The following is a 24,147-nucleotide window of genomic DNA, read 5'->3' on the forward strand; positions in this document are numbered from 1 at the left end:
TTCCCTGGTTCTTTTATTCATTACCTTTGTAGCGAAGGAATCTCTTTTCTGAAGCGGTGATCTGAAGATCCCATTCCGCCTCGTGTAGGTCGTTCTTAAAGTGGCTTATATCATAGACAAATAAGTTTCACTAAAACTGGAGTCTACTACATTACCTGTGCATTTAAAAAGTTGCCTTTGTGTCCCCTTTTAAAACTATTCACATTGGTCTGATAGAGGTAAAATGCCAACGTGTCTTGTATTATATCATATTCATTGCTCAAAAGCACTATATCTCCAGTAGAAATAAAATTGTATATAAATGCCCACATTTGAATTTTGTGAACCAACAAACAACTAACAAGATGATTTTATTTACAGCTGTGGCCTCACCATGCTGCACTTCATGATGGACAGCACTGACTGTGGCTGGCATGCATGATGAATGCCAGTGATGATGGTGTCAGCCAGAGAAGTTTATTAAGCAACAAGATAACATCAGCAAGCAGGCTGCATGCATGTGCTACATTGTGTGAAATTTCAAGGAATACCGCAATATTATTTCTAAAAGAGGATGAAACTCTTAAAGGAGAATGCGGCAATAAAGTGCCAGTAAAGAATCTGAACTGTTTTTTCAAAAAAATTGCTAAAGAATTTGAATGCAAACATCCTAATGTGGTCGATAATGATGATGTGACCCAAAGAATTTGTGAGAGTGTGTTGTGTGACTTGAACTGTGATGAAAACTTAGTGGAGGGAAGTAATAACCTGGCTTCTCAAGAGAAGACTAACAGTAAAATGAATCCAACTGTCAAGTTAACACGATTGAAATTAAAATCTGATGATATTTCAAAGGAAATTTTTGGTGATGATATGTTTTGCGATAGTGCAGTGGCAAGAGAGAGCATTGTAACAGTTGCTGATGAGCAGCATAGTGACAGTAAAATGAATAGTACTGAAACAGTTGTAACCTTAAGTTGTAATGATTCGAATAAATGTTTGAAAGTGGAATGTGAGACAGATAGGACACTTGAGGAACCACTTAGTGTAAGTTATTTAGTCAGGCAAGAAGAAACCCTTCTGGAGACAAATGATAGGTCCGATCGTTCAAATGACTCTGGGTTGGGGTCAGAACTTACAGAAGAGAGAGTTCAGTGCAGTGATCATTCCACTCTAGTAGCTGGAAACGTAGACAGCCAAGAGACTTCTGTCTTGCATGGAGAAAAAGACAGGATTTCTGTTGCTTCCTTTTTAGGTAGGCTTCCAGATGAGCTTGAAATATCTTCTAATAATCTTGAAAAACAGGCTGGTGACATAAAAACAGTTGCAAGCAGTCAAGAGCCAGATGTGCTCACTGAAGATTCGGCAAACTGTTCTGTTGAAAGTGAAGCTTCATATTCTGTACAGCAGTCTGGTGGTGAAACATCAGTTGATTCTTCAAAAACTGAGCCACAGTCTTCAAGTTGTGCATCATCCAGTTATTTTGATTTTACTTCATCTGCATCAGAAACAGAGATGGGTGGCAAATGCTCCACAGAAAGTGCTTCAAGTCAGTCTTCTGTAGAGACAGACATTGGTCTTATTCTTGATGCTGCAGAAAGTTCAAGTAATTGTATACAGAGAAGAAGCAACCTGAAACGCCGCCATGACTTTGATGACTCGGAAGGCCCAGCACCAAAGAAAAGAAAGTCAATCAGCTTTGATAAAGTTACAGTCTACTACTTTCCACGTGCACAGGGCTTCACATGTGTTCCATCACAGGTAAATGCCTTCAGACGTTTCCTTATAAATATTGCTGTCTAGTGTAAGAAGTAGGGTTTTAAGTGCTTCTGTATTTTTATTTGGCAAGAAATGTATACAGTGACATACAGAGAAATGTGAATTGTTGAGATACTGCGTAGATATCCTATGGATGGCCAGGTCTAGCTTGTTTTAAGTATAAAGATGTGGCCATTGATCTGGTTTTGGAAGTCGAGATTAATAAACTTTGTGCTGCTCATTATCTATTCCCTATGCCTGTTCTCCATTCACAACTTTAACCTAACATGTCAAACAGTATATTACAGCTTTTCTGTTGGGTGGTGCTGCGAGTGATGGGAAGTAAATGCAACAAATAGTGAGTCAATAGTAGTTAGTTAATCTGAATACCTGTTTGTATTTTCCTATGGTCTGTAAATAAATTTAGTTGGTATTTTGTTATGCTAGATCAGAATTTACCAACATTGTTGGAATTTTTGGAAAAAAATTGGAATTAAGGCATATCAACAGGTGATTGCAGTGATGAATGTGTGTATCAGACTGTACAGCACAACACATTATGATGGCTTTCGTGTTGTTTTATTGTATTCACCAACTCTCAGCCAAAGTATTGCGTTCCGTCCAAACCTAGGCCTGGGGGCTTTGCTACGAGTCAGTCAGTCAGCACAAGTTATTTTTTGTCCATTTAAGTTTGTTGGCTTTTCCAACTTATAATCAAATTCAGGCATTCTGATTCAACCTCGGCTTTGATCTAAACTACATGTCAGACGGTCAGTTAGCACATACAATTTTCTTTCCTCTCTCTCTATCACAAACAAATCAGTTCACATATTCTGCCAAAAGAAAGTGGACTCAGTTTCACATTGACTACTGAATACTATAACCCAATTCATATTTTTGAAAAAAATTGCCAACAGTAGCACATAGCAGAAGAGCCTGATACATCTCAAGTGCGCTTTAGTCTATATGTCTGTGCTTCTGACTTTTCTGTTCATTTTGCAGCTTGCATTGAGGTACTGTAGTTTCCTACTGTTAAAACTGTGAGATAATTTCCCATTCTTTAAGTGATTGCCATTGAATGCCACAAGGCTTATCTCTGGTACATTGCATAAGAGAATGCTGGTGAAATTAATATGGAGTGTTGTTATAAATTCTTGCCATATGTGTAGGGTCTGCAATGATACAGTTGTCAATATATGCACCAGCAATTGGACAGTTTCTTACATATAACTAATTAATTTGCTTATTGCAGGTATGTTTTACTTCTGCTGAGACTGCTATCCTTAATTAATTGCAGTTGTGTCTTTAGTGATTGGAGAAACCATGTATGCCATTTAAAATAACTAAAATTTTTTCTGAAAATGTTGTTTATACTGTTGTGTGGCATTTCTCTTGCATTCTTGTGTGTAGTTCTAAGCTTGTGAAGGTACGACTTACAAATTTGTAGCCCTACAAAATGACATATTATGGCACATAAACATTATTGATGGTTACTCATTACAGGGAGGATCCACTTTGGGTATGGCACCACAGCATGCCCATGTGCAACAGTTCTCACTGTTGGAGCATGCTGTTGAGCAACGAAGACATCATCGTCAGATGCTAATACAGCTTCGCAATGAGAGGCTAGCATCTGGTACAGCAGCAGGGGGCATTCCTAGCTCTCGTCCTCATGGTTCATCCAGTGATGACTCCGATACTGATGATGAACCCAGTGATATTTCTGAGTCAGAGCTTGATCTCGACAGTTACTATTTCTTGCAGGTGAGATTGTTATTTTTATTAGGGTACAACGTCACCAAAACTTTATCATCACTCATGTAAGGCTACAGCTGTGGAAACATTTTTATACTATCAAGATCATTGTTCATAAATTCATTGTAGGCAACAGATCATTTCACTCAGCAAGAAACATTGTTGTTTGTTAGTATACCATCGTTACAGTAGTTTGGTAGGGGAGCATTGCAACATCATCTGTCCATTTCGTTAACTCCTCTCTTCACATAGACTTTGCCTGTGTTAATGAATTCTCATCAGAAACTTTACTTTTTTCCACTGTTGCCTTCTTTTTGCAGTTTTCTTTCTCCTTCAAATACAAGGAGTTGAATTACAGGGAGATAGAATGGCTGACCTAGTAGGTAAATGTTACATATTGGACCCCCTCCCATTTTTGGTAATTTGTACTTTGATTAAAATAACAAAGTGAGTGGCAGCTAGTTGTTTACAGGACAGCTACGATAACACCCGATCCAAGCTCGAGTTTGGTCACATCTTCTGTCATCTCCACAGTTGTGAAATAGCTCTGCTACCTCAGCTGCTAGCTCCCAATCAACTGTGAATGACAATTGCTGTCTTTAACTTGATTGTTTTGGAACGAAAGCCATATTTCCCTTTCACAAAACAGCAAACCGATATTTCCCTTTTCTATGCTCAAATGTCAAAAAGAAGTATGGACAAATTTGAAAATTTTGTGCCATTTTGTCAGAAGATGGTTGACAGCCATGGTTTTTTCATGTTTATTATCTGTGATCCTTCCTGTTATTAGCCTGATAGCTTTTCTGTGGTAAGTATCATTGTTTGATATTTATTTTTGTCATGGAGCAGATAACTGAACAATTTATCCAAGTGATAAAAAGTTATTACAGAAACAGTGAAAGTCCCACGGCAACCATTTGTGAACTGCATGCGACACTGGGACATAATTCTGCTCCACCTGAATCCTCAGTTGGGGAGTTGATCTGGAAGTTTGAGACCACGGGTTCTGTTTCAAACGTTCTGTTCAAACACAAGAAACCATTGCTGTCGTGTAGGGCAACGTGACTGTAGGCCTCAGAAAATCAGTTCACCAACCTCAGCAATTGAATCTGTCACAAAGTTCACTGCATGAAATCCTTTTAAAAGATATGAAAGTGCTTGCATACAAAATTCAACTTGCACAAGAGTTGAAGCCTGTAGATCATGGAAAAAGACATTGATTTGCTCAATGGGTCTTGGCTCAACAAACGGAGAATGAGAACTTCACTCAAATAATTTTTTCAGAAGAGGCAACTTCCACCTTAGTGCGTACATCAGTAAGCAGAACTGCAGAATTTGGGTTAATTTAAATCTGTGAGTGACTGTGGAAGTTGAGATGCATCCACAATGCACAACTGTGTGGGTCCTGAGCAGGAGGAGTGATCAGCCCATACTTTTCAAAATAAGGGAGCTGCTGTCACTGTGAACGGCAACCATTACCGAAACATGCTTTGTGATTGGTTTTTCCCTCTTATTAATGAAAATGATTTTTGGTTTCAACAATATGATGCGACATGTCACACATCCGGTGAAATGATTGCTGTGCTGAATGAAAAGTTTTCTAAAAAAATTATCTGTTTGTGTGGCAACAAGGAATGGCATGCCAGACAATGTGATCTTATGCCTTGTGACTTCTTTTTGTAGGGATTTGTGAAATCAAAAACATACTTGAACAAACTAAAAACAATACACCAGTTAAAGGGTGAAATTAAAATGGTTTTTAATGATAGCCCACCAGACATTTGTGAATGCGTCATCGAGAACATCAGTGAACGTATTGCTCGTTGCCGCATGGCCTTGGGTGGTCACATGGAGGATATAATGTTTCATAAATAAATGGGAGAAGTTATTTAATGTGTTTGTGAAAAAAAATCAACATTACATTTTTCAGTAAATTTTACATGTTCTATATCACTTTTAATATTCATCCCTGCGTCCCTGGCACTCTCTACTTTATTATCTGATCCAGATGTAGGTACCAGATGGTTATAATTAAACTTTCTCTATTTAACACAGAAAATAATTACCGTACAAATACCAAACTTGGTAGCATTAATGTCAACGAGATGGGAAAGAGAAATAATGCAGAATCAATTCAGTTGAAACACTTTAAATGTGCTGCTATGGTACATCATACCAGAACCACTTACTGCTACAAAAGGGGCTCAGTATGGCACCCATCAGTGTCCACAAGAGTCTGAAAGTGCAGAATTGGATTCTGCACAACAGAACGAAGCATGTCCATAGGTATGCTGGCTACCTCTCTTGATATGTTGCACTTCAGAGAAGCACATAAGTGAATCTTCTCCTGGCAAATCTTGTCCCTCAGGTAGCCCCTCAACCGTAAATGACAGGGTGTGAGATCAGGTGATAGTGTCGGCCAAGCATTTGGAAATGATTGGCTGATAATTCGGTTGTTTCCAAATGTGTTTCGGAGAAACAGGTTAATTTCACGAGCGGTGTGCAGTGAGATCCCATCTTCCATGAAAACTGTTGAGTTCAATGCGTGTCTCTCCTGTTGGGAGAGTATGACAGGCTGGTGAAGCATATCACAGTAACACTGGCCAGTCACACTGCACATCTTTGCTCCTTGAGAGCCAACCTGTTCGAAAAAGAATGGGCCAACGATGAATGTAGCTGTGAAGATCACTTCACTTGGCAGTTCTGGTGTTCACCTCGCCCGTCTGAGAAAAATGAGCTTCATCTGTCCATAGGATGGTCCACAGCCAGACCTCATCAACTTCAATCCTTGCAAGAAAGTGGAGAGTGGAGTCAACGCGCTATTGTGCGTCCTGTGGTGCAAGCTGCTGTATGATATGGATCTTGTACAGATACCATTTGACAATGATTAGAAGCATCTTCCATATAGTGGGCTATTGGGTGTTTAACTGTTGCGATACACCACACACTCTGTCTGATGGTCGGGAATTGTGCACAGCGCTGCCTGCCATAGCAACCGTGATTTCAGCAACCATGTGTGGTGCAAATGGTCGTCCGCCTCTTCCTGGAGCGTCACCTAGTTCTCCAATTTCATCACGCTCCGCACAGCAGGTGGAGGAAGAGGACCCTTCTGTAGTCCTTTCAGCCGGCGATATTCTTGGAGTGCAGCTGCAGCATTATTGTTTTTTTGATAACAGAGCTTCACCAATAGTGCCCTGCTCCTTTTGTCCAAGCCCATGTTGACACGTCAACAAATGCAATTTTTTCTATCATATTAAACAACATTTCCCAGTTTATCTTGCACATTTATTAATTTGTAAGGGAAACTGGAAATCATTCAGCTTATCAGAAAGCTTGAATCCTTAATTCCTTAGGCAGTTATACAAACAGAGACAATCAGATGTTATTGTTGCCACTGGTAACATAATTTCTTTTATTACCTCTAGAAGTGCCACCTGAGATATATCTTGGACAACATGAAAAAATGGCCTCTTTCAGTAATGCCAGATACCCTTCTCTCTTTTGCATTATTGCCTCTCCCAAATAAAGATTCATTAATTTCCACTATTACATCTTTCCTACCAAGTTCTCCATTTTTCTGTAAACACATAGAACTACAAACTTTTCTACAGTGCTCTCTCCAATCAACTATATGTTGACTACCAAGTTGCACATCTCTAACTTTTCATTGCAAATTATTATTTAGGGAAAAAAAAAACCTTCCTGATTTGAAACTATCATTTTTGTTTGCTTTCGTCCCTTAGCCTGGGATTTTATTGAGTTTTCTTTTGTGTAATTAAGTAATGCTTTGACAGAAACACTGTCTTCAGTTTTCAATTACTCAGAACACGAAAACACCGTGAAATACTTTCCTGTAATATATATTCACAAAATTCACTTCATAAGACATAAATGGCTCACACGAGCATGTAATTTGTCCTAGTTGAAACAGTAATGGTAGTAGCTTAACAGTACGCTAACATAGGCTTATACAGTCCACCAAAGAGTTTTACATTCAATATCCGGTTGCTTTGAATTTTATCATAGTTGGTAATTGCTCTATTCTTATTATTGAAATGTTGCTAAAGATGTACAAAATTATAAAAAAATGGCGAAGAAAATGTTTGTAAAAACTGCACAGTAATGTCCAACCACTTAAAGTGTGGTTACAATCTTCACAATTGAAAATGTGAATAAAATTAAAATAAACGGGATTGTGAGATGGTGGTGTGAAAAAGAACAGTAGTTAATATAAGTTTCAGATTCTAACATTCAAGACAGGCTAACCAACAGCTAACTGCAATAGGAATGAAATCTTTAAATGTTGTTAATTGTGTATTTGACTGATTGTGTCCTTTAAGAAGCTGCTTAAAAAAAAAAAAAAAAAAAAAAAAAAACAGGTACGAGTAGGACCCGCACACTTAGGATTCTGTACAAAATTATATATGTAGACAGTTTATCCATTTCAGTAATCTGAATGTTGTTTATTTTTGCCTGTTATCGTCATTGATACTAGCAAGATGCTGGTCCTATGTATTCCAAGACTTTTGAGAATGTTTTAATTTCAAGTTTGAAGTTAGGTAACATATTACAAAAGAAATGTTTTTTGTGTGATGTAATCAAAAATTAACAATTTCATATTTTTCCCTTTACTTGTGCTTGACCTTGCTTCTTGCCATATTTCGTGACCCTAGGTCAACAAAAGTGCCCTATAGGTTGTGATGAATGTGTATTTGAGTCTACAGCTACATCATTACTCTGCAGTTCACACTTAAGTGCCTGGCAGAGGGTTCCTCAAACCATTTTCATACTACTTCTCTACCATTCCACTCTCGAATGGCAAATGGGAAAAAGGAACATCCTAATCTTTGTTAGAGTTCTGATTTCTCTTATTTTCTTATGATGATCATTTCTCCCGACGTAGGTGGGTGTCAACAAAATATTCTCGCATTTGGAAGAGAAAGTTGGTGATTGAAATTTAGTAAATAGATCTCGCTGCAAAGAAAACCACCTTTGTTTCAGTTACTGCCACCCCAACTTGTGTATCATATCAGTGACACACTCACCCCTGTTGCGCGATAACACGAAATGAGCTGCCCTTCTTTGCATTTTTTCGATGTCCTCGATCAGTCGTACCTGGTAAGGATCCCACACCTCGCAGCAATATTCCAGCAGAGGACGGACAAGTGTAATGTAGGCTGTCTCTTTAGTGGATTTGTCGCATCTTCTAAGTGTTCTGCCAACAAAGCGCAGTCTTTGTTTTGCCTTCCCCACAATATTATCTCTGTGGTCTTTCCAATTTAAGTTGCTTGTAATTGTAATTCCTAGGTATTTAGTCAAATTTACATCCTTTAGATTTGTGCGATTTATCGTATACCCAAAATTTATCGGATTTCTTTTAGTACCCATGTGGATGACCTCCCACTTTTCTTTGTTTAGTGCTAATTGCCACTTTTCGCACCATACAGTGATTCTCTATAGATCTTTTCGTAATTGGAATTGATTGTCTGATGGTTTTACTAGATGGTAAATTACAGCATCATCTGCAAACAATCTAAGGGGGCTGCTCAGATTATCACCTAGATCATTTATGTAAATCAGGAACAGCAGAGGGCCTATGACACTACCTTGCGGAATGCGAGATATCACTTCTGTTCTACTTGATGATTTAATGTGTATCACTACGAACTGTGACCTCTCTGAGAGGAAATCCGAATCCAGTCACACAACTGAGACGATACTCCATATGCATGCAATTTGATTAACAATCGCTTGCGAGGAATGGTATCAATAACCTTCTGGAAATCTAGGAATATGGAATCGATCTGAGATCCCTTGTCGACCGCATTCATTACTTCATGGGAATAATGAGATAGGTGTGTTGCACAAGAACGATATCATCTGAATCCATGTTGACAAAATCCTACTGCAAATTGAGATCAGTGATATGGGTCTGTAATTCAGTGGGTTACTCTTATTTCCTTTCTTGAATATTGGTGTGACCTTTGCTACTTTCCAGTCTAGGAATAGACCTTTCGTTAAGTGAGAGGTTGTATAAGATTGCTAAGAAAGGCGCTGTTGTGTCTGCATACTCTGAAAGGAACCTGATTGGTATACCATCTGGACCAAAAGACTTGCCTTTCTTAAGTGATTTGAGTTGTTTCGCAGCACCTAACATATCTTCTTTTATGTCACTCATGCTAACAGCTGTTCTGGTTTCGAATTCTCCTATATGTACTTCTTCTTCTTTCGTGAAGGAATTACGGAAAACTATATTTAGTAACTCCGCATTAGTGGCACCATCATTGGTAACATTTCCATCGCTATCGTACAGTGATGGTATTGACTGTTTTTTGCCACTGGTGTACTTTACATGCAACCAGAATCTCTTTGGGTTTTCTACCATATTTGGAGACAATGTTTCATTGTGGAAACTATTAAAAACATCTTGCATTGACGTCTGCACTAAGTTTAGAGCTTCCGTGAAACTTAACCAGTCGTGGGATTTTGCATTCTTCTGAATTTGGCATGCTTTTTTCGTTGCTTCTGCAACAGTTCTGACGTGTTTTGTGTACCATGAGTATGAAAGTATGTGACATAAATGGCCATATCTTATGGTTGAACTGGCTTAGAAGTTTAAAACATTTTCACTGCCAAGGGACCATTGGCCTCAGTATGCAGCATAAATTTTAACTTGATTGGTCTACTCATACCTGAGGAAAAAGTTTCTTAGACAGTCTGAACACAGAGCGATCCTATATGGGTTCCAGTTTTACAGAGTGAGGCATGGGACCCTAAAGGAGGGAGGAGGTGGGGAATATATATTTATATACACACACTGCAGTAGAACTAACAGATACACAAACAACATGAATGAATTTTTAAGATTTTGCAATTTTCAAGTCAATTTTTAATTCTTGGTTGTCCCCCCTGATCTAGTGTTTGCCATAATATTCCTGACCTTCAGAATGTATGATTATGCTCCTTCTCTCCCCTGTTCAACTTTTTCTTTTTTTTAAATTAAGGAACATTGAGAAAATTACAAATGCTTTAGCTTAAATAGAGTGTTGGTTCCCGATTTATGTTTCAGCAGAACATAGAATGACACACTTTTGTCACAAGTATCCATAACCCATTCAAAATCAATTAAAGTGCTGTTAGCTTTTCTTGTGGAAAGATTGAATTTGTTCTCACTTCTGTTCAATTTCTGTGTAAGAAGATTGGTTAAATGAGAACTTGTAAGTTACTTGTATTCTCTTGCGAACTGATTAGTAAGTAAGTTTCCCTTTCATTTCCCATGTATTTAATTTAAAGATTGAAGTCATTCCTTGTTGAAGCAAGTGCTTTCCTTATTTCTACTCAGAGTGAAACTTTGTCTTATTGAATTGAAATTGCTTTTTATGATTTCATCATGTACGAAATGTTGTATTCAGTACAGTGTAGTATTTCTTTGCAGCCCGTACCTACACGTCAGCGCCGAGCTCTTCTCCGTGCTGCTGGAGTGAGAAAAATTGACTCCCTAGAAAAAGATGAATGCAGGGATATTCGTTCATCTCGTGAGTTCTGTGGATGTAGTTGCAAAGGATACTGTGATCCTGATACTTGTAGCTGTTCACAAGCTGGAATAAAATGCCAGGTACAGTACAGTGTCTCCTGCCATAATATTGTACTGAACATCTGTAGAGAGGAGGACATAGATTCCAGTCAACAAGATTCAGAACACCAATGCACATTATCTACAGAAAAACTTTAGTTTATCAATGGTCATTGTAACATTAATCATTGGTCAGTGAAAGTATAGGCAATTAATAAAATGACTGATTCCATTGTGTTCTGTAGTGATATGAAGATATCTGCTGTACTGAGGTGTGCAGCAGAAACTTTGGAGTATTTTAAACTATAAATTTATGCATGAAACACTTTGAATTTTTGTTGCTGATAGCAGCAGTTGAAACCATTGCCATCTTGGCGGTTGAATTGGTTTATGGTACACAGCAGTGTACGTGACAGTCAGCATAGAATGCTGGTCAGTTGAATGCAAAAATACATTATTTGTTTCAACAAAACTTCAACATTGGGCAATGGCCTAGCCACTTTGCAAAAGGTTCATCAGATAGCTCAGAACAGCACAGCAGCTTCAAACAAGTCAACTGATCGGCCATTTATAGTTCACATCCTGGACAACCGTGCAGCAGTAAGAATGTTTTCAGGCATTCTTAAAGTCTCAATATATCTGTCAGAAATGTGCAACATATGTTGCATTTGGGTATTAAGTTTTTATAAAATGACTTACTTGGGTGCTATAATAATTGATGCTGCATCTCTCCTCTCCAGCTCGAGGAGCTAATTATATACCTCCTATTACTAGTCATTTTTGGGAAGTAGGCACTGAAGTGGTTTGATGGAGAACAGATCCTGGGGCATCACTGATTATACAACTTGTTGCTGAAGTTATTACTCATTTGAAACCAATTTTAATATACTTAGTTTTAGTAACTTACCGAATACCACAATAAAACATTAATCACTTCAGAGTGGAACATTAAGTTTGTCTGAATGTTGCATAGATGGTTGGCTTGAACACATCAGCAAGCACAGCTGCCAAACAACTGCAAGAGATACTATTTACTGTCTACCCCAGCGCTATGCTGTTTGTACATACAGAGCAACAACCACTACTTTAGAAAGTGTTGTAAGCAGGCACAGATTATTTTTAATGCTGGGTACAGCTGAACCAGTAGTAGCTGCAGTGACACAAATCAATAAGCTTAAAACAAAATATAACAAATATTCTGACATGGAAGGATATAGGATCTTCACAAGTTCCATTCCTGTTAAGTGCATTAATAATTGCCTGGAGACAAACGTTGAAATCTTTGTATGCAGATTCGGGTGATGGTTACTTAACAGTTTCATTGTCTGACAAAGCTCTTTATCATTTATTGGGCAGAAAATGGGTACTGGACGCCTGCTAATTCTTACCATTGTTAAGACCGGCCATATTACATCGTGTATATATGAGAAAGGTGACACTTGCACACCCATTCCAGATGGTTATGTTGCATCAAACTGTAGCAGAGAAAATGAACCATATGAATAGCCGTATGCAGGAGCTGTGGTTCCTACAGGATGGTGCAACCATACATAGCATGAACATCCATGACAACCTTGTGCAGAGTGTTTCCAAAGCAACTTGTTTCCATGCTTTTGGTTTCGCTGTTTTGTCCAAAGTTATTAGCACAAAAGTGGAGGTCATAAACAGTGGCATTCCTCATAATGTTATAGTGAGTGCATACACTAATGCTGAATGTTGCATTGCCAAGAGTGATGCTCACATGGAGGGCATAATTTATAAAAAGTTACATTCATAATGAATAGTTATGAGTGCTCTTTGAAATTTAAATTAATAATATGTAATTACAATTAAATATGACTTTTAAAATATAATATAATGGCAAAGATGTCATCAGTGTATCTAAACCAAACAATGGTTTGAAGGCTTATGAATCCCAGGAAAGCCCCGTCCAAGTGACCCATGAAAAGGTTGCCATAGGAAGGAGCCATGACTATAAACCTGATCTGTATGTATGTCTGCCCCTCAAAGATAATGTTTCATAAGTATTAAGTTGGTTAAGGTGAGCAGGAAGCATGTCATAGGTTTGGAAGTAGGTGGGCACTATTTGAGGTAATGTTCAGCAGCAAACCAGCCATCTACACGGGCAATGTTTGTATAGAGGAGGTGGCATCAATGGTGGTCAAGAAGAATTGGTTTGTGTTTCTTAGCAAGAAGGTAAAAAGGTGGGAGTGCATGGTTTGGGTGGGATAAGAAGTTCTGTGGATTGTCATGACCTCATTGCATTTCTTCACACGTGCCATCTAGATTATCCTTCCTGATCCAGTTTCTCAAAACTCCCTAGGTGGGAACTGGTGCTACAACATAAGCTCAATTCTAGTTCCTCACCTGGCCTAAATTTCCACCTGTCTAATTCCCCCCTCCCTGTCCACTGTGCATAACACCATATTGACCCTTGGACAATTATTTTCTCCCCAGTAATCTCTGGCTTGTATATTACCATATCTTCCACCTTTAAGTTATCAGGGTTTCAGATCTTGTACGGTGCAGGCACTGATAGTCAATCTTTCCTTCTCATCCTGTTTGGTAAGTCTCCTCTGATCCTGGGTGACTTTTCTGCAACTACCCCCATTTCCTAAACCTCGCCAGCCCTTTTCCTCCATCCCTCTTCCTCTTCCTTTCCCTTCAACCCTTCTGTCAGGAGGAGGAGCCACTGGCTCCAAAGGCTTGTGTATCTCCATATCTATTGTGTGCATTTTCTCCCACCACCACTAGGTGAGTAGAGATTTTATCTATCCAATTGAAGCGTCATTTTAGGTTGTTCACTGATGTTTCTCATTACCTGTTGTTGTTGCACCATGTAAAACAGCTAACAATAAGAAGCTGAGTGATACAGAACTTGAATAGCTATCTAAAGTAGAGAAATCAGATTGGTATGAGATCATTTATAGTCAGACTCTAAACAGTGTGTCTAAAATTCGTTTTAAGCTTAGCAGTCTACTGAAGATTCAAACACAGATGTCTGTGAATGCAAGGAAGATAATGACATTGTAGGTGCTACAAACAGTGATGTGTAATGTGTGGAATGAAATTTCTCAGAGCCACCTTTATCTGTGTTCAGTGAGAAGGTGAGTTGAGGATATGATTTTGTGGGAGCTGTGGTGATACTAGTGTAGCGGCAAAAACTATAAATGGCATTCCCATAGCAATTCTTTTATTGTGGCATTTGTCTGAGCCATGTTTGAAAGCAAATTCATTTAATAATATTGTTAGCCACATCTACAGAAGTTTGTTCTCATAAAAGCCTGACCAGTAGACATACATTGGGTGGGATTGGCATTCAGTAAAACATACTTTGTTTTCTTTTTTCAAATTATTGTGTATTTATGTTTATGCATTGTGCTTTTCAATAGTGGCGTATTTAGCTTTTTAGCAACTTCAGTATAATATAAATGGAAAAAACTTGGGTGATGAATTTAGAGCTACCTTGGCTTCCATACCAAACCTAAGTAAGTAAATTAATTAATTAATTAATTAATTAATTGCTCAGCACCCTGCTGTTATCAAAGCTCTGCCACAAACATGTTATTAAAGCTAAGAGCCGTGCTTCACTTCACTTGCTGCTCTCTTTGACACTCTTATTATCACAGTTCTAAAAGAAACGTACCCTTAGAAACAGATTGCAAAATTTTGTAATTGATGGACTTATTCATTTGTTAATAGAATAAAAATCATTTTTACACTGTCACATAGTGATGATTTGTTATGAACGAAATAGATTTTGCTGGTTATTGAGATATCTGCACTTCAGAAAACTCATTGCTACAATTACTAATTCTACAATGGTAGACCATTTGTGGATAATTTAGAAACATCGTAGAACATTAAGCTCTATGAATCCAATTCTTTGGTTCTCAAAATAAAGAAAAGATCTATTGCAGCAAGTCGGCAGACAAGACAGAAATAAGTCATGCATCTGGAGTTGTACACCTGATGATGGAAACCACCTTGACAAAGGACATGCATTTTATTTAGATTATCTTTATAATTCTGTAGCTCTTGACAAAAGTGGTGTCTACTTATAAAACCTATGTGTGAAACATTACCTAATGACAGATGCTCTTGTGGAAGCAATATATCAGTCAATCCATACAGTTTCCAAACCTTGGGTGGAACATCAGTGGCATATTAAATAATTGTGATTGAGGCGGAGGAGGAGGAGGAAGAAGAAGAAAAAACTGCTTCATGAATAAACATAGAGTTATATTTGATGTAACAACAATCTTGTTCCACACATCAGCATGGGATGCTGTCGCCAAAAAGACTGTAATATTCTTTAGGTGCAACAACAATTTTGTCAGGGACATTGCCTATAATCTTAGTGCTGCAGGGGACTGGATTCTTGACATAAGGAGACTACAAGGAACTTCACCAACTCATTTATGTTTCAATGAGCGCCCCTGACATTGCATTTAAATAACACAATCTCTTGTAAAAAGTTGTTCCTGAGAAAGGTGGAGGTTATCACTGAAGGCATGAATTTTCATTCTAACTTGATGCGATAAGTATACCAAGAATAATTTTTGAATGACGGTGTACTTATTTGCAAGTAGTGTCAAAATGAAGTTCTTGCCATTTCTAATATGCACCATGCTGAAATGGTTAAAGTTTCTTCGAAATTTAAGATTGTCAGAAACTAAAATAGGTGATAAGTCGGGCATTGATCAGTACAATCAAAAACTTTCATATTATTCTGCTGTGCTAAATCTTATTAGATGGCCAGAAAAGATTGCTTTACATACTGTGGAAATGTAACTGAACAACACAGATCTGTTTTACATTCAGATAACTGGAAGGTGTAACATATTTTCTTTTAGAGGAAACTTTCTTCAAGCATTCATAGGAATAAGATGCTAGTCATCCAGTAGAAAACTAAAACAGATGTCCCCCCAGGGGGCTCGCTGCTCTTTAGCTGGTTTGTGCTTAGCTCCCATGGGTCCCCAGCCTTTGCAGCATCTTTTCCCTTCTGTGCTGCATGTCTATCATCTTGCTATTCTTTTTCACCTCCCTTGGGGAACATGTCAGGTGTTTTTGGAAGTGTTCTGCACTGTCCATAGCTGACATAAGAACAGTCTCACCATGTTTTGTTCCCTTTTCCTTTCTTCATTCACCTTCTCCTATCCTCTCTCTACATTGATGTTTGAGGTTCCTCTCTTTTCTTCTACCTCCCTGTGCATCCTGCAGGCCATCACGTGTCTGACACGTAACAAGTGACTGGGTAATGCGTAATTCCCAGCCCCGGGTCGACAGGTAGGGTTAGCTTGTATTCCATGCTATAGGCGAGGCCTAGGGATGGGCTATTGCCTGAGATGCTACCTTCCCAAACTGCCGATTCGTCCATCTGTCAGGTGTTCGGGAGTTGTTACCTGAGGTGTGAACAATCACCAAAGGTGGGTGTGCCTCATTGTGAAGGGGATCCCCAGTTGGAAGGAGCGTGCCATCGGAGACGTGGGCAATCGTGGAGGATTTTCTTGCAATGAGCCAGTCATCATCTTTGCAGTCCATGTCCACCAAATGTAAATGCAACAAAGCTATCAATTCAAATGCCCTCCTAGCTGCACCGCACGTGGTTTCATGAAGTGAAGATGGTCAGTCCTTTGCAATGGTAAATTCGTTTCTAATTCAGAAAGGTGTTGATGCAATTACCAGCCCCATGAAATCCTGCTCTCATTTATGCAATGGCACTTTGCTTTTTGGAGACTACTTCTGATTCTCAAGCACAACCACTACTTGCCACATTGCTTCTCCACACCTATCCTGTTTGCCGCAAGCTATAGAACTCTGAATTCTTCCCGTGGAGTTATTTACACTAGGCTCCTCAACAGTCTGACCGAGGCCGAAATCCAAACTTATGTCTCGGATCAGGGTGTCATTGCCATCCATCGCGTGACGAAAAAGTTAGATGCCTCCTTAGTGCCCACATATACTCTTTTTCTTACCATTGATAGTGGTGCTTCTTTCCAAGATCACTCAGGTTATGAAGCTATCACAGTCCAACTGTACATTCCGAGCCCAATGCACTGTACCAGTGTCATCATTTCAACCACACTCAACTGTCTTGTCGACACCCAGCCATATGCGCAACTTGCGGTAGGGATGCGCACGAGGTCAATTGTCCGCCTCCTTCATCCCTCTCTGTCAACTGCAGTGATGACCACGCCGCCACCTTTCGAGATTGTCCTTTGTATCTCGATGAGTGGGGATGTCCAGGAAATCTGGGTAAAGGAAAAAATATCTTACGCAGTTGCTCGTTATTGGCTAGTCACAAACTTTGCGTTCGACAGCCTGGCACTTACAGTACTGTTCTTGCTACACCTAGCTCCTTAAAGGGCATGGTCACACAGACATGTGACGTCATATTCAGCTCTGAGGTTTTGAAATCGCCCATGTCATGTTAGCATCACTGTCTCCTCGTCCGGCTGTGCAACAAGCCATCAGACTGTCACCTTGTGGGGTGAAGTCACAAGCTATACAACTGGCAGGCTGGAAAGGACAGAAGGAACACTCCTGTGAAGACTTCCTATGTCCCCTCTAGCCAACCAATGCCTGAATCTCCCTCCAGTAACCAGAAAGGCTCGAATAAGTCCAAAAAAGGCAAACGGTCTTCTCCTTTGCCGATTCGAAGATCCTCTTAGTGTCATCACGTGATACCCTCGCCCAGCCGACCTCCATGTCACCAGTGCGCACCATCAACCATGTTTGTGCGTTTGATTCTGCAGCCGACAGCAGAAGAAAGCCGACGCTTCTGTGGACCTCAGGGAGCAGGACACTCCTGCCTCTGTGCCCTGTAGCAGCAAGTCTTCACAGGCTGGCACTCGGCAGCTGCTGATGTGACACCCTTTCATTTTTTCCTCATCGTGAGTCTCTTCCAACTGAATGTTTACAGCTCTGCCTTCAATCCAACAAAGAGGATTTACGACTGCTCTTAGAATCACAGTGTCCACTTGTTCTCTGCCTTCAGGAAACAAAATTGCGTCCTCATCATCGGTTTGAACTTTCGCATTTCTTCCTGGTTCGTTTTGACCACCCCCCTGACGTCAGTATTCCATTCCATGGGGGAGTCGTGCTGCTCATATGGAATGATGTTCATAGTCAACACATCTCTCTTACTACCCGTCTTCAAGCTGTTGCAATTTGCCTTTCACTTCTTCACTTAACCTTTTCCCTTTTTACCGTTTACATTCCTCTGTCTTTTTGATGTAACAAGGGCAGACGTCCTCCATCTTATTGGGCAACTGCTTGGTATCTTTAATGCACACCATCCCCTTTTGGGGTTCTCACAGAACCTGTCCAAGAGGTGCCCTCTTGGCTGACCCTCTTAATCAACTTAACCTCTTCTGACCTAACACAGGAGCACCCACGTTCCTTTCAGACTCCTTGCACACCTATTTCCATTTGGACCTGTCCAGCACTGCCCAGCTTGCCCGTCATCTTGAGTGGTCCATTCTCTCTGACTCATACTCCTGCGACCATTTCCCATGTATCCTCATTACCATGCCATGTCCCAGTCACTTGGTGGACTGAGGCATGGCGTGACGTAGTTCACATGCGGAGACATGCTCTCCACGTTTTTAACAGTCATCCTACGATGGAAAACCGCATTCATTATATACAGATGCATGCACAGTGTCATCGTGTTCTTCAGGATAGCAAAAAAGCTAGCTGGATTTTGTTCACTAGTTCTTTTAACAGTTCCATTCCCTTTTCTGTCATGTGGGCCAACCTCTGACATCTTTTCTCTCTGGCACCAAGATCAATTCCCCTATTTCCAGCCTGACGGTAGCAGACAATGTCATCGTGGACCCTATTACTATCTCCAACATGTTGGGCCACCATTTTGAGGAGATTTTGAGCTCCTCCCACTGTCACCCTGCCTTCCTACTTCGGAAATGAGCGGAGGTGGTTTGGACAATATCCTTCTCTTCTCAGACTCGTGAGTGCTACAATGCTGCCTTTACTACGAGGGAGCTAGATCATGCTCTCACTTCATCCTGATCCTCCACTCCAGAGCCAGATGCTGTTAACATTCAGATGTTGCAGCACCTTTCTCCTGTGGGCAAGCACTTTCAGCTTAATACATACAACCGCATCTGGGCAGAGGGCATGTTTGCCAGACGCTAGCATGAAGCCACTGTCATACCCCAACCTAAGCCCGGTACGGACAATCACCTTCCTTCTAACTGCTGGCCCCATTTCTCTCAACAGCTGCGTTTGCAAGGTGATGGAACTCCTGATTCTTGCCTGGCTGGTACGGTGGCTTGAGTCTTGCCGTCTACTACCATTGCACAGTGTGGATTTTGAGTGCACTGTTCTGCAGTTGACCTTCTCATCACTTTGTCCACCTATGTCATGAATAGTTTTCTGCGGAAATTCCAGACTGACCATGTTTTTCGATTTGGGGAAAGCCTAAGACACCTGCTGGAGGACTGATATCCTTCGTACTCTCTACATGTGGGGCTTCTGTGGCCATCTGCCCCATTTTGTTCAGGAATTTTTAAAAGGCTGAGTTTTTAAGGTTGTGTGGGCTCTGCCTTGTCAGACACCTTTATCCAGGAAAGCGGTGTGCCTCGGGGGTTCTGTCCTGAGCGTCAGGTTATTAAGCGTATCCCAGCGGCTTGGACGACTACCTCTCGACCCTCCCACTGCGAGATCATTTTAACTGGGTGTGCTTATTGGGCACTGTCTTTTTAGCCATTGTCATTTGTTAAGTGTAATGTGCACCTCTTTGTGCACATTGAGCCCAACTTTTAACTGTCCGCCATTTCCTGACATAATGCCCTTTTTTAATAGGTTACATTTCCATTTGTGTTTGCTGAGCTGTCGACTGCGTTTTACTTTTTATCCATCGTAGCAATATGACAAAGACCATTTAATTTTTAGTTCTGGACCTCTGTTTCTCTATGGCGTATTTTATAGACCTTTCTCCACATCCCTGTTTTTAGCTGTCTTCTCTTCCATCGATTTGGATTGACATGTAGGTGTTCTAACTCCACTCTTTGTCTTTGTGTTCTACAGTTTTGATATGGGCACGTCTGACAAAAACAAACAAATAAAACAGAAGGCAGGTTTCATCGTGTAAAGACTACTCCTGTCACTCAGAAAAAAGTATTATTACTGAAGCTGTAGCATTGAACATGACAGAAGATACAGTATAAATCATTCTAAGAGGGGTACATAAAAAAGTATGTTTTGTAGGAGAATACTTAAATATTATGATAAATGAAAATAACCTGATCTTGTATTTCCTTCTGTAATGCTTATGTTGAAAACTGTCAGTTCTATGAACTTGTTTATTTAGTTTTAACAATTTAATCTAAAATAAAAATTATGTACCACCATGTCCAAATATTCCCATGACCTGTAAATTATACATTTTGGTAATGAGTGTTTTTGTACCTGGCTTTATGTAGAAATTGTTTGTATGAGTTAATTCACATTTGCCACATTTAGTCAGTTTCTTGGGTATTGGGCAAATCTATCATAACATTTGATGTGTTATGTCATTTGTAGCTCTTGGAATTGATACATGCAGCCATCGAAAGGAAGCACGCTTCCATACTCTCAGAATAGTAAGCTGAAAGAGTGGTAATCATTGCATTCTGGTGGGGAAAGTGTTAGAAATTTGAAGTAAGTTTGAAGGAAATAAGATTAAGACGTGTATTTTTAGAGTGCTAGAGTGAAAGTGGTATGCAGAAGACAGGTCTTGGAGTTAATATAGTGGTCAGAAAAGATAAAACAGAACAGCACTTTACACGAAAGAAGAGCAGAAACATTAAGAGAGAATATTTTTGACCTGAAAGAACATGAATTGTCAATTGCATTTGTCCTGTTAAAGAAATGCAGTTGTAGGCATCTGTCATTTCAATCACAGTATGTTGTCAGCCATAAAGCAACAATCCTAGGTAGCTTGTTGGTTAGAATTTACTATAACTTTTTCTATCTGCTGACAGAGAAACTAATCCTAACAAGTAATTCCAAGATAAATAACCATGTGCATTAAGTGAGCTGAAAGAAAAAGGCATGGAAAAATTGAGATACAATTTTGAAGACAGTGACAACTCCCTGTGTGTTGTTCCTTGTCTGTGTTGAACATTTTAAGCTTCCATCAAGTTAAAGATTTACTTCTGTTATATGGAGCAGTTATAAAACGTATATGAATGCTAGGAATTTTCTATCAGAACAACTCTCTACTTTTACTTTGTTTTCAGTAATAAAACATTAAATCTGTTTGTAACACAACTTGTTGCCCCAAATGACAGTGATGTAGATGGCTTTCTACATTTATTACTGGAAATTGTGGAATTACAGAAAAATATTGACTGATATACAGTTGTCATGTTGGCTTAAGTCAATGCTTGGATGCAAAACCCCAGCACTGTTTGGGACCAGCAGCTGTTGGGATCATTTGCATTTTCAGAAATACATTGTTGTTGCAAGGCAATATGATTAGTGGTAGTGTGTGTGCACTCACTTCAAAATATTAATCACTATTATAATTTAAGATGATAATGCAACACCTGTTTATAACCAGTGTTTTTTCAACTGCCACACAAGAGGTAATGTTTCAATCAGAATTATAATTTTGTCAAGAAACTGCTTTATGTGTAGTACCAGAGCAACCAATGGTTCTTTTGCCAACCTTTTGTTTCTCCTTTGCTGTAACTCACAATTTTGTAATCTTCATACAATAGTTGCACTACCAGGAGTCAATTATGCACCCCCTTAACTAGGCTGCCAGTGGTTGCAGTGGTTATGTGATAGAATTATTTCCTTGAAAATGTCTGAGCATGTGTAAATACTAACCACTATTTTGCGGTATGGTGCAGTACCAAAACATGACTATTTTCAGGCTGCTTTTTACATGAGATAATAATTCATTGAAAATTGTATTAATGCATGCTATGGCTGTAAAAATGAATGTATATTTATACTACTACTACTACTACTACTACTACTACCACCACCACCATCACCACCACCACCACCACCACCACCACCACCACTGCTGGTAAACTCTTAACTTTCATGTGGAATTGCTTTCATTTAGAAAATTATACATTTACATCCTGCTTACATTTGCTGTTGGATTTTCCAGGTTGATCGATTAAATTTTCCATGTGGCTGTACAAGAGATGGCTGTGCTAACTCAAGTGGACGTATAGAGTTTAATCCAGTGAGGGTACGCACACACTTCATTCACACTCTGATGAGATTGGAGTTGGAGAAAAAACAGAAATTGGAAGATGAAGAAAGCGTTGGGAGCAAGCATAGGCATCTGTCACCAAGAGTCACTTGGAGTGAAGATACCCATGTACGGTGCAACTCAAGCAGATATGAAAGTTCTGGGAAATCTGTGCATGTCAGTACTGCAAACAGTGCGTCACCACGTAAGTTCAATGGCAATTTGCTACGTGAAGCTGCAGTAGGTTCACATATTGAGTCAGACTCTTGTGTCCATTCTGGAAGCTTCAACAATGTGCAGTACAGAACACAAGCAGAACCTCGTGTATCGAGCAGTTCAGACATTCAGGGAACAAATTCAAGTTATTCAGGTATAGTAGGGGATTTACCTGCAAGAGAAGATTCTTTAGATCTGTATGTGTTCAGAGATGAATGCTATTCTGAAGAGAACAGTACAGAACTATCAGTGGATCAACTGGAGAGCAATGGTGTTAATCATAGTAAGTTCAACTCCCACCATTCAAACATTCCTCTCCACCAGCAACGAAAACTGCAGAGTCCTGTGCATCATGAGTATGGAGCTGATAATAATTTTCATATCACTCAAAGTACAAATGTGAATCGAGGATTTAATGGTTCTGCAGTTTTGCAAGGCAGTGGGTTTTGCGAAACTGTTCAAACAAATTACACTCAGTCACAGACTGCAGCATCTGATGTTATTGGACTTTATGCTAATGACCAGGCAGCAAAGTACCATCCGTATTCATCTTCATTTCCCACTTTCACTTCACACCACCATCTTCAGACAGGCTCCTTTGGTCACTACAGTTCACTTTACAATTCAGAATTTAGTCCAAAAAATGATGTTCAAGTGCTGGACAGTGAAAGTTACAAAGGGAGAGTGGACTTAAATGCATCTAATGCACAATATAGTGAGCAACATCCAACACACCCTTCAAACAACAGTGTTTACCATGGATTTTCCTCTGTACCGAGTGCAAGGGAAAGCTATTCTCAAGACCACATCTCTTCAAGAGATGTGAATGGTAAAAACATAGTATCACCAGACATTGTACAGAACAATCATTATACCAATCTACATACAGTGTGTTCACTTAGCAATAAGTTGGAACCTTTCTCAGAGTTGCTGCAAGGACGATATTCTTATATTAATGGTGGGAATACTCCATCAAATGGTGTTCCCTTTGAGGAGTCTAGTAACTCTGTGCAGGGTCCATCTGCAACTTTTAATAGTAACGTGACAGCAGAACAGTTGCCGCAAAACAGCATGACTTCTGGCACGGAGTCATCGTGCAATGTGAGCAAAGCTCAACTTGTTACTAATAACACAGGTTCCAGTGGTGGGACAGATGACTGTGATGAGAATTTTGGTGAAATTATTAAGAAATCTATGGTGGAAACTGTGTCTGCCTAATTTATGTTTGTTCTGGTGTATTTATAAAAAAGTATATATTGTAGTTATGATTCATTTCAGAAAAATGTAAAAATGTTTTAAATATATTGTATACTTTGAAAGAAGTTACTGTGCAGTGTATGATAACAACCCATGTTATATTTATTTTTCATCAAAAATATGAACCCATAAAAGAAAATGAAAATTTGTTTTAAACAAACCAAAAGAAACATACCTTTTGATTGCACTTCCTAATATTCACATTTGGTTGCTTTGAAACAAATTTCTGTATATTGCCTAGAATTAGGGGCCAGGACAGGATATATAGCAACAAATTCTCTTACATAATACACAATAAAATTGTAACATTGTTTTAATGCAGTCTATTTTCACACTTATTTTTGCAATGGATAACCCATTTCATTCTTTCAAAAAAAGTCTTAAGATC

The 24,147-nt window shown here is 39.4% G+C and overlaps 1 protein-coding gene across 5 annotated transcripts in view; it reads left to right on the forward strand.

Annotated features, from left to right (window-relative positions):
* The window catches only part of LOC124615364, a 200,560-nt gene extending 176,739 nt beyond the window's left edge, over positions 1 to 23,821 (forward strand). For all 5 annotated transcript variants that reach the window (XM_047143180.1, XM_047143181.1, XM_047143182.1 and 2 more), the window contains 4 exons: positions 361 to 1,740; positions 3,241 to 3,501; positions 10,928 to 11,107; positions 22,200 to 23,821. In XM_047143180.1, coding sequence (XP_046999136.1) covers positions 418 to 1,740; positions 3,241 to 3,501; positions 10,928 to 11,107; positions 22,200 to 23,720 — 3,285 coding nt within the window. In that variant the 5' untranslated portion in view covers positions 361 to 417 and the 3' untranslated portion in view covers positions 23,721 to 23,821. The remainder of the gene's footprint in view (positions 1 to 360; positions 1,741 to 3,240; positions 3,502 to 10,927; positions 11,108 to 22,199) is intronic.
* The last annotated feature ends 326 nt before the right edge of the window (positions 23,822 to 24,147 follow it).

The sequence above is a fragment of the Schistocerca americana genome, chromosome 5, assembly GCF_021461395.2.
Source record: "Schistocerca americana isolate TAMUIC-IGC-003095 chromosome 5, iqSchAmer2.1, whole genome shotgun sequence".
In the NCBI taxonomy this organism is placed as follows: Eukaryota; Metazoa; Arthropoda; class Insecta; order Orthoptera; family Acrididae; genus Schistocerca; species Schistocerca americana.